Raw genomic sequence first — 13,091 nt, forward strand, 5'->3', positions numbered from 1 at the left:
TCTTGGTCATGATGTTTTGTCCAGGAATAGAAACCCTGACTAAGACACCCTATGAGTTCAAATCCAGCCTGCTCTACATGGTGAGTTCCAGGCTAACCAAAGCTATATAGTGAAACACTGTTTCAAAAGTCTAGGAGCCAACTCCCCCTTCCCTCCTTCCTTAGACTTAGTCTCCTCCTGTATGTATCTAGGTGTTGCCAGCCATCCCCTTTTAAGGATCAGGTCTAAGTTGCCCAGGCTAGCCTTGAACTTCCTAAGTAGCTGGGATAACAGGCCTGCACCTAAGGCAGCTGCTCCCACTTCTCAGCACTCTTCCTTATTGGTACAGAGCTCTTGTTCATTATCAAAGTTACCATCTCCATTTGACTCTCCCCTCCGTCTGTACTCACTGCCCACACACTGGAGTATCAGCTCTGGGGGTGGGGGTGGGGCGCAGTATTTTCTGCATTGCTCACTGTAGGGCCTATGCAGCATTTAGAATGCTTAGTGTGGAGTATGCAGGCACAGCACAGGAATACCGTAGAACATGTGTGAGTGGTCCTCTCCTCTCCTCTGAGGGGCTGGTTCTTGTTCCATACGGTTTTGTGAGGGGGTCTAACACACTCATCTGCAGAAGCCACAGTTGAAGGAATGGAGCCTCTTCAGGAGACTGCCTGGTCTCCAAGGGACATGTCCTATGGGGTGTTTCTGGGCAACTTAGCAGTAGCTACACTGGTGAGGAGGAGTACAATGATGTCCTACTAGTCATTAAATCTCTATACTCAGGGAGGGGTGGGACCCTGTGAGTCATCACCTGCCCCCCAGGCCATTAGCTGCTTATAAATACACAAGTAGGGGCAGGGCCTCTTAAGCCTCTCCCTCAAGGACCTATATTCATTTAGTAACTCTATTCTGTTTTTGAAGATTAAAAAGAAACGTGTATATGTATGTGGCTTTGTACATATAAGCTCATGGAGAAAACATGAAAATACTGGAGCTTGAGTTACAGATGGTTATGAACAGCCTGGTGTGGGTGCTAAGAGCTGAACTCTGGTCCTCTGAAAGGAGAGTATTCATTTTAACTGCTGAGCCATCTCTCTAGGCCCTAGGGGACATAATCTAAGTCCAAGAGGGAGAGAGCCCCACCTCCCTGGAGTCCAGGATCAGAAAACAAGACAGTAATGACTGAATGAGGTTTATTGGAGTCCCAGAGACATTGGGGAGAGGGGTCAGGGGTCAGGTTGAGGCTCACAGGGGAGAACCCCCTGGCCAAGTTCCCATATCCCCTTGGGACGTTGGAACAAAGAGTCAAGTTGTAGTGATGGAAAGACCAAAGTACTACAAGTCAAAGGGTAGGGAAAGCCTCAACATCTACCACCTCCACCAGGTCACAGGATTGGGAAATCGTGGTCAAAGGACTGTGCTCTACAGCATAAGGGAATGTCTGCCCTAGTACTCTAAGGAGAGTGGGATTAGGCCACAACCATTCCAGACACCAGCCCATTCCAAGTGGATGTGCATCTGGGTTAGTCCAACCTAAAGGGCTAGTCTAATCTAGTGTTCAGGATGGGGGAAGATCAGTAGGGACAGACCATTCTGCAGTAAGGGAGACCTAATCTGAGAGTGGGTTAACTGAAGGTGGGGGGCATCTACCCTGATTTTTCAGTACAGGAAGCAAAATTGGCGGAAGGCAGATTTCGGTTATACTCATTTTTCTGGGGTCACCAGTGGCTGAGAGGTGTCATTTGGAGAGGTTCCTGGAAGAGTCTAAGATATTGCCCCACCCCCATTCTCTAGATGAAGGATCTGGAATGCTGGCTCACAGGGTGGTTAAAATCATGGGGGTGCCTACATGTTACCTTCTGAGAGATGTTAGTGGAGACCCGTTTTTCATTACTATGTACCCAGTCTTGGAGGCCAGTTGATTTGAACATGCCACATTCCAGGGGTCTCAAAGTGAATAGTCTCTGTAGGTTTCAGAGAGAAATTCTCCAACAATTATGTTCTTGGACCCCCTTTGCTGAAGGATGCTTCACTGTGGGTTCTGAGTGGCACCATTTTTCCAGGCAGGGGCCTGGCTCGTCTTATGGTCTGGCTCTGGACTTAGTGGGCAGGGGTGTCCTGGTTATTCAGTCCATGCCCCTGTGTAGCTTCAGGTGCCTGGAGAGGTTGCTAAGCGTGATGAAGCCCTTGCCACAGATGTGGCAGGGGAAGGGCCGCTCTGTGCCATGCAGCAGCCGGTGACGCTTGAGGTAGCACTCATGGCGGAAGAACTTGCCACACTCCAGGCACGGGAACGGCTTTTCCCCCGTATGGACCAACACATGCCTTTCCAGGTCTCGAGGTGAACGGAACAGCTTCTCACATTCAGAACAGCCAAAGATTTTCTTGCTACGGCTGGAGGAGCCGGGTCTCGGCCCGCCAGCTGCCTGATTGCCCTCACCATCGGGGGCTGCCTCCCCGCTACCCTCACCATGGCTTGCACGCCGATGCTCCTCCAGGGCAGCCAGCGCCGCGTACAGCGCTCCGCAGTGGCCACAGCCGTACGTGGCTGGGCCTGAGTGAGCCTCTAGATGGCTGGCCAAAGCCGGGGCAGATGCGAAGAAGGTCCCGCAGTCGCACTGGTACAGTGTGTCTTCCGAAGATGCTTCGGCTGCTGCAGCAGGAGCCTGAGCATTCCCAGAGCCCTCGTCCCCCGGGAGCAGTGCCTCCAGCTTGGGCACGCCTGCCCCAGTAGGGCTCAGGAGCAGCCCGGCGTCCCAAGTCTGGGGGTCGGCCCCCACCTCCGAGGCATCGCCCTCTCCTGCCACCTCTGGACCCCCACCCGAGGCCCAAACCTGCGTTGGAGGTGCATTGCTCCCCTGCAGGTCATGAGTGAGCTTGTGGCGTTCTAGCAGCGCAGGTGCGTTGAAGTCGCGCTCACAGCGCGGGCACTTGAATGGCTTCACATCGGTGTGTGCGGCCCAGTGGGCTGCAAGCTCCCGGCCATGGTCAAAACGCCTGGCACAGGCACCGCATGCAAATGGGGGCAGCGAGGCTGCCGCGGCTGCTGCAGCCTCTGCCAGTCCCCAGCTGGTTGCTCCTGCTCCCTCCAGGCCCTCTCCTCCACTGGACCCTCCACCTCCACAAACCGAGCAGGGACCCACGTTGCAACATACTGAGCAGGGGGAGCTCAGGGGAGGCAGGCCGGGGCTAGGCTGCAGGGGAGAGGGAAGTGTGCCCCGGTGCTGCCGCTTGAGATGGCGGCCCAGGCTGGAGCGAGAGGAGAAGCGGAGCTCACAGACCAAACAGCAGTAGGGCTTTTCACCAGTGTGGACCACCTGCGAACGAGAGCAGAGGAAGGGCTGACGATCTAGGCTCAACAGGAGATGCCCAGAAAATGAACCCAAGCTCTGGAATCCAGCTGCTGGCTCTCCTGTTAGGTTACTAGACAGGCATTGTGGGGGCCATTGAGAAGGAACCCTACCTCCTTGTCAAGGCAAGTTTCCCAAGTGCCCCTCATGAAAAGCTAAAATACCATAATGAAAAAGTAGTAGGGCTTTATCGAGACCTGCTAAAAGAAAGCTACTTCCCCCTTGCCAAAAGAATTGAGTCTGGGTTAGCGGCATGGCTCAGCCGATAAAGGTACTTGCAGCTTAAGTCTGGTGACACGAATTTGATCCCTGGGACCCATATGTGGAAGGAGAGAACTAATTCCTGTAAGATGAGCTGTGTGTGGCCCATCTTACCTTATGGAGCTGGACTAGTGCAAGACTTTAATCCCAGCACTCCAATCCTGTGAGCTGGAGGCCAGTCAGGGCTACATGGTGAAACCCTGTCCCAAAACAACCAATGAACCAAACAAGAACAAAACATGGAATAAGAATATTTGGGGCTGGAGAGACGGCTCAATGGTTAAGAGCACTGACTGCTTTTCCGAAGGTCCTGAGTTCAAATCCCAACAACCACATGGTGGCTCACAACCATCTGTAATGAGATCTGATGCCCTCTGCCAGGGTGTCTGAAGACAGCTACAGTGTACTTACATATAATAAATAAATAAATCTTGAAAAAAAATATTTTAAAGAAAGAATATTTTAAAGAGGGTCAGGGTTCTATCCCCAGCACCCACATGGCAGCTAACAGCAGCCAGTAGCTGCAGTTCCAGGGGATCCAGTGCCCTCTTCCTACCCCCTGGGGCACCTGCAGTGAAATGAAGTACAGACATACAGGCCAGAAAAACACCCACATAAATAACTAAATAAATCTCAAAAAGATCTGAATTCTATTTTGGACTCTGGGTTGAGACACAGCATTCTAAGCTGCACACAGCATACTGTTGTCATCTCCCTAATACTTAATCCAAACTAGGTGGTGGTGTTCACCTTTCATCTCAGAACTCAGGAGGCAGAGGCAGGTGGATCTCCAAGTTTGAGGCCAGCCTGGTCTACAGAACTAGTTCCAGGACAGCCAGGGCTGCACAGAAACCTGTCTCAAAACAAAAACCAACCAACCAAACAAACAACAACAAGAAGAGTTAATCCAGTCCTGTCAACGACCTGGCCAGGAGGCAGCTGAGGGACGGGCGGAATGGTCATCTCATTAGTGAGGAAACCCTTGCAGTCCTCAGAGCTCTTCCCCGATGCAGCTGCTCACAGCTCTTCCCCGAGTCTCCGTGCCCTTTGAGTTCTTAACTCAGTCCTCACAGCTCTCTCCTGATGCAGCTGCTTATGGCTCTTTCCTGAGTCTGCGTGCAATATGAGCTCTTAACTCGAAAGGCCCATCTCGTCTTTCTCTACCAGCCTCCTTGTCTCCATTTTTTTTCCCCCTGAGACCGGGTTTCTCTGTATAGTCTTGACTGTCCTAGAACTCACTGCTGGCCTCCAAGTCAGAGACTGGTCTGCTTCTGCCTCCCAAGGACTGGGATTAAAGGTGTGTGTGTACCACCACCACCTGGCTATTTGTCTTTTTTGAGACAGGGTTTCTCTGTGTAGCCCTGGCTGGCCTACAGCTCCGAGAGCCACGGCCTCTGCCCCCAGTCCCCGAGTGTTGAGATTAAAGGTGTGTGCACCACTGCAGGCTCCCTTTCTACTTTCTGCCTCTTCTTTGGATACTGACTCAAGCCCTCAGTGTGCTTGCCGCCACACTCCGAACTTTCTGCCTCTCTGAAGAGACACCTCCCATGTAGCCGCTTACAGAACGTCACCCGTGAGCACGCCATCTTTCTTGAACTAACTTAAAATGGTGGTCTTTCTCTCCTCTTACTGCTTCCCCACCCCTTAAATTCTAGTAAGATGATTCTCAAGTTTCTAAGTCTGCTTTAAATTTTTCTTGTCCAAGACTCTAGGAACCTACAAAAGGGGACTCCATCTCCCCATTCCCAGCCCTGCTATGGGCCAGCTGGCATGTTCTCCATGCTGACCTCATCTAGCAACTGATTCCCACAGAACACAGCTACGGCCAGGGCTCTAGGCATCCTCAGGCTTCAGCTCAAAGGCCATCTCTCCTCCATAAACACTCCTGCTTTTTCCCACTTCACAGTGCCCTCACTGCATGAGGCTCCAACCAGGTGGCTCTCCAGCAGCCTGTGTGTGAAGACACTGCTTGGTTCTGTCTGTTTCCTTTCCTTGAGCCAACCTAAGCTGGGAAGCCAGGGCAGCTACCAGGAGTCGAGCTATCATCCCCCCCGTTGCAAGTGACCTGGTGAGATCTTGTCAGTGTTAGGAAGTGGACAGTAACTAACGGTGGGATCCCATCATGCAGCTTCCACGAGGTGCTCGTTCCACCCTGGTGGCATGCATGGGGCTTCGTGCTGATGTGCCTGCTCAGGCCTGGGGGCGGGGTGTTTCACATACTGCAGTAACTCCTCCTCACCTGTGCTCTCCGGGAGAACGCAGTTAAACCCTCTGACAGACAGACCTTCGGTGCAACTGGACTCTGGTCTGCTGGTGGCGCCCTACCTGGGGTGAATGTGAGTGGTCTCTCCCAGGAACAGTTGTGTCACACCTGTGAGCACATCGGGGCCTTCCCACCTCCCGGCTTTTGCACTTGCTGGTCCTTTGACCTACAATGCTTTTCCCAAGAGGACGTCTTACACGTCAAGTCTCAATCAGACACATTGTGCCCTCTGGTCTATAACAATCTAATGTTCTCCTATACATTAATTTCTATTTTGTTGTCTGGGACAGGGTCATATAGTCCAAGCTGGCCTCAAACTCTGTAGCCGAAGCTGACCTTGAACTCCTGATTCTCCTGCCTCTGCCTCCCAGTGCTAGGATTAGAAGAATGTATCACCATGCTCTGATTTTTTCTTTTTTTTTTTTTTTAAATTTGCTTCCCAAACCTCTCCCTTAGAGAACTCTTTTCTCAGAAACCGCTTACTTGCTTTCTCCTTTCTTTCTCTCTCTTTTTCTTTCTTTTCTTTTCTTTCTTTCTTTCTTTTTTTTTTCTGAGATAGGGTTTCTCTGTATAGCCCTGGCTGTCCTGGAACTCACTCTGTAAACCAGGCTGGCCTTGAACTCAGAAATCCGCCTGCCTCTGCCTGGGATTAAAGGCGAGACCCACCACTGCCTGGCAGAAACTGCTTTCTTTAACCTCTACCTGGTGCCTGATCATTTGTAGGCCTCGTTGAGTTCCCTTGAAGGCCTGTGTTCCATGTAGGGGAAATTGATCGTTGTAGAATAAAGGAGGTGGGTGTACATGGACCTATTGGGAATACACTAACCTATTTTCAAGATGGCGTAAAAACAAGGCTGCGGGGCAAATTTACTAGCCAGGGCCATCTCTAGCTGCCTTTCCCTGAGTGGAGTGGAGTCCCAGTCTCTGAGCCACATGTGGCCTTCCCGGACTCACCTGGTGGTGCAGCAGGCCAGTGGAGTCTCGGAATCCCTTAGGGCAGGCAGAGCATCGGTAGGGTCGTTCACCAGTGTGTGAGCGCAGATGGTTAGCCAAGTTGAAGCTATGCTTGAAGCCCTTACCGCATCGAGGACATGCGTGGGGCTTGAGAGCCGTGTGTCGAGCAAAGTGGCGCCTCAGGTCTGATCGGTAACGGAAGCTCTTGCCACATTCACTACAGTGAAAGGGGACCCGAGGCGCAGTGGCAGATGGTGCTGGTCCTGGAGCAGCGATGGGGGCAGGAACCACAGGCAGTGAGGAGTCTTCCATGACTGAAGGTCCGGAGGTGGCTTGGGGCTTTCTCTGGAGTACAGAAGAGACACCAGTAAGAGTCACCTCTCCACTGGCCATCCCTTCCCTTGGCTCTCTTGGCTCAGGTAGACTCTCAAAGCGCTTAGCCACCCCCACCACCGAGCTGCAACCACTACCCTTTAAAATGTTTCCACTCTTTACAAAGCCTCCTAGTTCTCTAACCTTCCTAGCCACGTGCACGTTATTTTCTTCAAACGGTGTTCTCAAGCTCTCCCTCAATCCGGTCCAAGCCTGCGCACTACAGATTAAGGCCCTCCTACTCTTGCTTGGGCGTGGGCTGCCTCTTTCAAGCCCCTCCCTCTCTTCCCTAAGCTCTTGATTCTTTTAGACAAGTGCCTTCGCCTCGTGCTTCTAGGGAGTTCACACTAGTTCTGTAGTTTCAGAAACAAAACCTTTTTACGAATGAAATGGGTATGCCAATGCTTCTTCATACAGTGATGGTGTGAGCTAAGTAAAACTGTAGCAAGGTGTACAACGCATTTAGGCAAGCCGAGGCACAGAAAAGACGTAACTGAGCAGTTTGACCAAGTTCCTCTTAGTTCCTTTATTCTCATATGCTTCTTAGTTAATTTGACTTTTCTAAGTTAAATCTTCACTGAGACTTGCTTCCAAATCCCGCCTAACTTCTTCAAATAAGTCACATTTTTCTATAATTACCTCAACTTCGCTATTATATTCTTAGCTTGCCGCCAAGCCCCGCCCCCCGAGAACATTTTTTACCTTCGTGATAAAAACCTGATAGTTCCACTAAAACTTTCCAAATTGCACACCTAGATCGTCCCCCCCCCCCTTGTCTTGTCTCGTTGTTTTTTTGTTTGTTTGTTTTGTTTTTCGAGACAGGGTTTCTCTGTATAGCCCTGGATGTCCTGGAACTCACTTTGTAGACCAGGCTGGCCTTGAACTCAGAAATCCGCCTGCCTCTGCCTCCCAAGTGCTGGGATTAAAGGCATGCGCCACCACCGCCCGGCTAACGCCCCCCCACCCCCCACCCACTTGTCAAGGTAAGCTTTTCTTAAAGTCACACCTCAGGCAAACTTCACACAACATACTCTGGGCCTCTGTTGTCTTACTGGACCCCAGTTTTCCACTCATCTTACGAAATTTCTTCAATTTTTCAACCAAGGCCTTTTTCCCCATTTCATGAGATTCACGCCTCTTTGCTAGGCCCCACTTTATATAAACCTCTCCCATTTTCTAACCAGTCTCCACACTTTCTTGAAACCCCTCCTCTCCGACTATAAGCCACGCCTCAACAAGTTACTCCTCCAGTTCTGCCCCGCCCCGAGCACCTTAAGCTCCGCCCCTCCAGCACCCCACGGTGTCTGGTGCAGCCGGCCCCCACCCCCACCCCTGCTCGATCTTGCGAACAAGGCCCGGAAAGCTGGCCCTTTGTACCCCTCGCCCTGCCCCTACAAGGTGCAGTCTCGGGCGCCCGAGTCGGGGGCAGGTCAAGCGGCCCAGGACTAACTAGGCAAGACCACCTTGCTTTTGCGTTGCGGAGGTCCTGGAGACCAGGCAGGCCTCCGGGAGGCCGGGAAAGTCTGTCCGCTTTCCTGTTTAATTACTTACACCTCCCTCTGGGCGCCGACATTTTGGGTAGCGGGGTCAGCGTCACTTCCACCTGAGGGGCCCCTCGACTTCCGCCTCAGCTCTCTTCTACGCCCCTCAACCCCCCTTTCCCCCTCCTTTTTGGCTTCTCAATCCCGCCCCCGCCCCGCCCTTCTGTTTTTTCCTTTCCTATTTCCAGCCGCGGAGGTTAAAGAAGCTAGGCTAGCGCCATCTTTGTTGAGGGCAGGGGTGGGGCCTAAGTTACCCGCGGTGCTATATAGACTAAGGGCAATACCCTCAGCGTGCAGCATTTTGTAGCCCCACGGCGCGGTTACAGAGAGTTAACATAGATGTGTTCGGATAAGATTCCTTGTTTTCTAGTCTTTGACTTCTGCTGGGAAGGACGCCGGAAGAGGGAGAAAAATCCAAGTGGTCAAACTTGTTCAGAGTTAGGAAACACCAAGCACCATTTTACTACTTTCACTCCATGGCTCTTTGAAGCTGATGAGCGCCATATTAATTAGGGGCACTTAGCAGCCATTTCCCGTTTCTCATCTATCCGGTACCTGTATTTGATTGGGTCACCGGGTTGGGAAGGCTTCGTGGGAGGAAAGGCATTTTTTGCAGGTGGCTGGGGATTTTTGTGCGTTGTCACTGGGCACACGAAGGCGACTGATACGCAGGCGCGTTTGTTGCTAGCGTGTCGGGGCCTTGGGACCCAGGGCATCCTCTTTGTTCCCCGCGGGCGCTGGCGGCGGGGGAGGGAGGGAGGGGCCCCCGGCTTCCGTGCCGAGGGGCGGGGTCCAGCTCTCGCTCTGCCACCTCCCACACCCCCGCCCCGCCGCCGCCTAGGGGCTGGGCCCCCTCTCTCCCGCCCCTTCCCACGCTTCGGCCCGTGGCCCCCGGCGCGCGCGCGCGTACACACGCGAGCCCAGGCAGCATGCAAATGAGGTACCCAGAGGCGGGGGGCCCGGGTGGGGGGGATGGGGGAAAGGGGGTGGTCCCGGCGCGCGCGCACGAGCGCGCACCCGGCACCTGTTCCCAGCTTCTTTGCTCTCTCCTGCGCACGTCGACCTCGCGCCCCGCCGAGCGGTCTGGGCTCGCGCGCGCAGACCCCCTCCTGGCAGCCCCTGCCACCAATGTCCCCGCGCCGCTCATTGGCCACCGTACCCTGAGGGCCCGCCCCGCTTGCGGGCTGGGCCACTCGCGCCTGACAGGCACGCGTCGTACCGGACTTGTGGGTGGGAGAGGGTCGAAGAGCCACTCTGTCACTTCATAGGTATGTTTCAGAAACTCAGCTTCTTGTCCAGGCTTCCTCATCGTGCGAACCATGTGATCCTGGACAAGTTGCTTCTGTGTGTACCTCATGCTATGTGCATATTAAAAGGGGGTGCAAGTTTTGGGGGTGTAGCTCAGGCCCAGTATGTGTGAGGCCCTGATTAGGATAGCCAACACCACACACAAAACTTTAAACCAACCAAACAATAAAATAATAAAAAGAGGGGTGCAGGGTCCCCCGACAGCATCTGCTGCTAGCTGCACCTTTAACCTTTGACCCCAAGTACACTCAATTCCTACTATCCTGGGATCTTGTGGGCACTGGGGAAAATCCTGGAGCTTTCTGTTTTCTAGACTGTGCACTAAGGACATTTTTGAAGCTTCCTCATTCCTGTCGATTCTCCCTACAACCTTGGTATATTGAGTTTACAGAAAAGGAAACAGACTCAGAGGCAAAGCCACTTGTAGAATCACATGCTAATTGTTGGCCAAACTGGATCCAAATGAAACCCTTTGAAAATGTTCCCTCAGAGGACTGCTGTGAGGCTCAACGACCAGTGCTGCAGTGCTGGCTCTTTTGTGTATTATGTTCACAGCATGTCTGGGTTAGTAGGTAAAACCAGTCAAACAAACCAATAAACAAAAATCCCTGATTTCCATCTTACAAAAGACACAAATAAGCTCAGAGAAGTAAGGATCTTGGCTAAGGTCACACAAAGGAAGGGACAGATTCAGCATTTGATTTCTGGGTATATGACTTCAAAGCCCAGACTCTTAGCAACTTTCATATATATCTTTCACAAATCAATAGATTTTGGCTAGGACCTGTCTCTCTTCATGCCTCCCCATCTCTGTGGGGAGCAGGAGCCTTTTGAGTCCTTTGTGACCCAGAATTTGATGGGCTGTTTCAAGGCCCACATTCTTAGCTGGATTTTTTCAAAAATGTATTTATTTTTGGCTTGTTTTGACTTTAAAGGCTTTTTTGTAGTTATGTTGCTGTGGTGAAAACTATGACCATAGCAACTTATAAAGACTGTTTTAATTGGAGGCTTGCTTATATTTTTCAGAGGGTTAGTCCGTGATCATCTATCTATCTTGGTTGGGAGAATGGTGACCAACAGGCTGACGTGGTGCTGGAACAGTAGCTAAGAGCTGACATCTGATCCATAGGTTCGAGGGAGGAGGAGACTGGCTTGGTGTGGGATTTCGAAACCTCAAAGTTCACTCCTAGTGAAACACCTACTCCATAAGGCCACACCCACCACATCAAGGCCACACCTCCTAATCCTTCCCAAACAGTTCCACTAATGGATCCAAACACTCAAACATAGAACCCTAGTGGGAGAGGGGATTCTTACTCAAACCTCCACGGAAGAAAGACTAGATCCAAAGGAAGGGTTAAGAAGTTATGGGACACCCTTTGGTGGAGGGCAGTCAGTATGTCTTACCAACGTATACAGAATTGTCTTCTTATATGGATCTCAAAAGTCTTTAGAAGGAATAGGTGAGATGCTGGGGTACACGGGGGCTTAGACCCTCACCACACTGACACCGCCCCCTCTCTTCTCTTAGCCGGCTCCAGTACCCAGACTCAAGCTCCCCACTTCTCAATGGACAACCCCAGCTCAGACCCGTTGCCTTCAACTTTGTCTGGGGAGGAAGAAAAACCTCCAGCCTTATTGCCTCCTGTTCCCCGGGGGCGCCGAGGCCGACCTCCAGGGGGAGCCACCACCTCCAATCGGACTCTCAAGTCCTCCCTCCCTCGAAAGAGGGGCCGTCCCCCCAGATCAGAGCAGGAAACCCCGTTGACAGCACCAGTGGACAGCGGTGGCAGCAGCGATCTTCTGTTGATCGATGATCAGGGTGTTCCTTATACAGTTCCTGAAGGGTCAGCAGCAGATGGGCCCCAGGGCTCTGGTTCCAAGAGGGCTCCGCACTTCTGTCCCGTGTGTCTGAGAGCCTTCCCCTACCTCTCTGACCTGGAGCGCCACAGCATCTCACACTCAGAATTGAAGCCACACGTGTGCAAAGATTGCGGCAAGACCTTCAAACGGTCCAGCCACTTGCGGCGCCATTGTAACATCCATGCTGGCCTTCGGCCCTTCCGTTGTGTGCTCTGCCCTCGCCGCTTCCGAGAGGCAGGGGAGCTTGCACATCACCACCGCATCCACTCTGGTGAGCGACCTTACCAATGTCCCTCATGTAGGGTGCGCTTCACCGAGGCCAATACTCTCCGGCGCCATTACAAACGCAAACACCCAGAGCTTGTGGGGATGCCTGTGCGCCTGTGCCCCCCAAACCCAAGAACCCAACTGCTGTGGGACGACGACGAGGGCATCCCTGTTCAAGAAGGGGTACAGGAGGAGTGTCCTGAAGGAAAGGAGCCTACTTGGCCCATATCCTCCACCACTTCTCCCCTGTCTGGGTTTACAGCGGGGGGTTCAGCTGGTGCTGGGCACGGGCAAGAAGGCCAAGACACCCTTGTTTCTGGTGGTATTCCCACCATGGAAGGGGATCAAAAGCAGGGACCTAAACCTCTGGGTCCTGGTGCCATCGGGCACCCTCCTGTGGACTGAGAAGCTCTGGGAGGCATGGGCTGTGGAAATAAATCCCTGCCTACTGACTTCCACTGTGTGTTCAGTCATGGTGCCTGTCCCTTTCAGTGCTCCTCCATTACCTTGCCTGACAGTGGTATGTGTGCGTGATTGGAGAGAACCCCATCTCACACATCTCCCTAGCTTGGTGCCAAAGAACCAATGACTTGGCACAAGCCTTTGCCCAACCTGACCTCCACCAGACAAGTACTATAAAAAATCTGACCTGCTATGCAAACGTGACTCAAGGCTCCATCCTAGTTAAATTCCTCCAAATTCTATATAGACACTTTTGGCTCCCATTTCTTTTCCAGAGAACTTCTTATTTGGAAGGAAAAACTAAGTTCAGGGCTTGATGTATGGGTCAATGGCCAGCTGGAGGGTGTGATTTGAGGAGTGTGAACAGCACCGACCATCTCAATAGCATTTAGAGAGAAGGGTGTGAGCTTGAGAAGGCAGGGCTGAGATGGGGTTCAAAACTTGTGCAGTAAAAACTTAGGTTGGAGC

At 52.3% G+C, this 13,091-nt stretch overlaps 2 protein-coding genes across 6 annotated transcripts; one reads left to right on the top strand and one right to left on the bottom strand.

Annotated features, from left to right (window-relative positions):
* Nucleotides 1–1,158: 1,158 nt before the first annotated feature.
* Nucleotides 1,159–9,414, bottom strand: Fiz1 (FLT3 interacting zinc finger 1). Of its 3 annotated transcripts, none has more exons than XM_029479880.1 (3): nucleotides 9,279–9,414; nucleotides 6,811–7,155; nucleotides 1,159–3,299 (listed from the first exon to the last, which is right to left on the bottom strand). In XM_029479880.1, the coding sequence occupies exons 2-3, from the start codon at nucleotides 7,120–7,122 to the stop codon at nucleotides 2,109–2,111; spliced, it is 1,503 nt and encodes a 500-aa protein (XP_029335740.1). In that variant the 5' UTR covers nucleotides 7,123–7,155; nucleotides 9,279–9,414; the 3' UTR covers nucleotides 1,159–2,108. The 3 variants fall into 3 exon arrangements, with proteins under 3 accessions (XP_029335740.1, XP_021022501.1, XP_021022502.1); XM_021166842.1 differs by lacking the exon at nucleotides 9,279–9,414 and adding an exon at nucleotides 8,734–8,833; XM_021166843.1 differs by lacking the exon at nucleotides 9,279–9,414 and adding an exon at nucleotides 8,646–8,833.
* A 123-nt stretch (nucleotides 9,415–9,537) lies between these two features.
* On the top strand, nucleotides 9,538–12,617 carry Znf524 (zinc finger protein 524). 3 transcript variants are annotated; one of them, XM_029479881.1, is made up of 3 exons: nucleotides 9,538–9,663; nucleotides 11,058–11,160; nucleotides 11,563–12,617. In XM_029479881.1, the coding sequence occupies exon 3, from the start codon at nucleotides 11,601–11,603 to the stop codon at nucleotides 12,564–12,566; it is 966 nt and encodes a 321-aa protein (XP_029335741.1). In that variant the 5' UTR covers nucleotides 9,538–9,663; nucleotides 11,058–11,160; nucleotides 11,563–11,600; the 3' UTR covers nucleotides 12,567–12,617. The 3 variants fall into 3 exon arrangements, with proteins under 3 accessions (XP_029335741.1, XP_021023818.1, XP_021023819.1); XM_021168160.2 differs by lacking the exon at nucleotides 9,538–9,663 and adding an exon at nucleotides 9,771–9,991; XM_021168159.2 differs by lacking the exon at nucleotides 11,058–11,160.
* Nucleotides 12,618–13,091: the final 474 nt, after the last annotated feature.

The sequence above is a fragment of the Mus caroli genome, chromosome 7, assembly GCF_900094665.2.
Source record: "Mus caroli chromosome 7, CAROLI_EIJ_v1.1, whole genome shotgun sequence".
NCBI lineage: Eukaryota > Metazoa > Chordata > Mammalia > Rodentia > Muridae > Mus > Mus caroli.

Excerpts from the sequence above, each read along its gene's own strand:
- Fiz1 (XM_029479880.1), bottom strand. The coding sequence starts at position 7,122 with ATGGAAGACTCCTCACTGCCTGTGGTTCCTGCCCCCATCGCTGCTCCA. Across the intron at positions 3,300-6,810 it reads CTGGCCTGCTGCACCACCAG|GTGGTCCACACTGGTGAAAA; the intron begins GTGAGTCCGGGA and ends TCTCGTTCGCAG.
- Znf524 (XM_029479881.1), top strand. The coding sequence starts at position 11,601 with ATGGACAACCCCAGCTCAGACCCGTTGCCTTCAACTTTGTCTGGGGAG.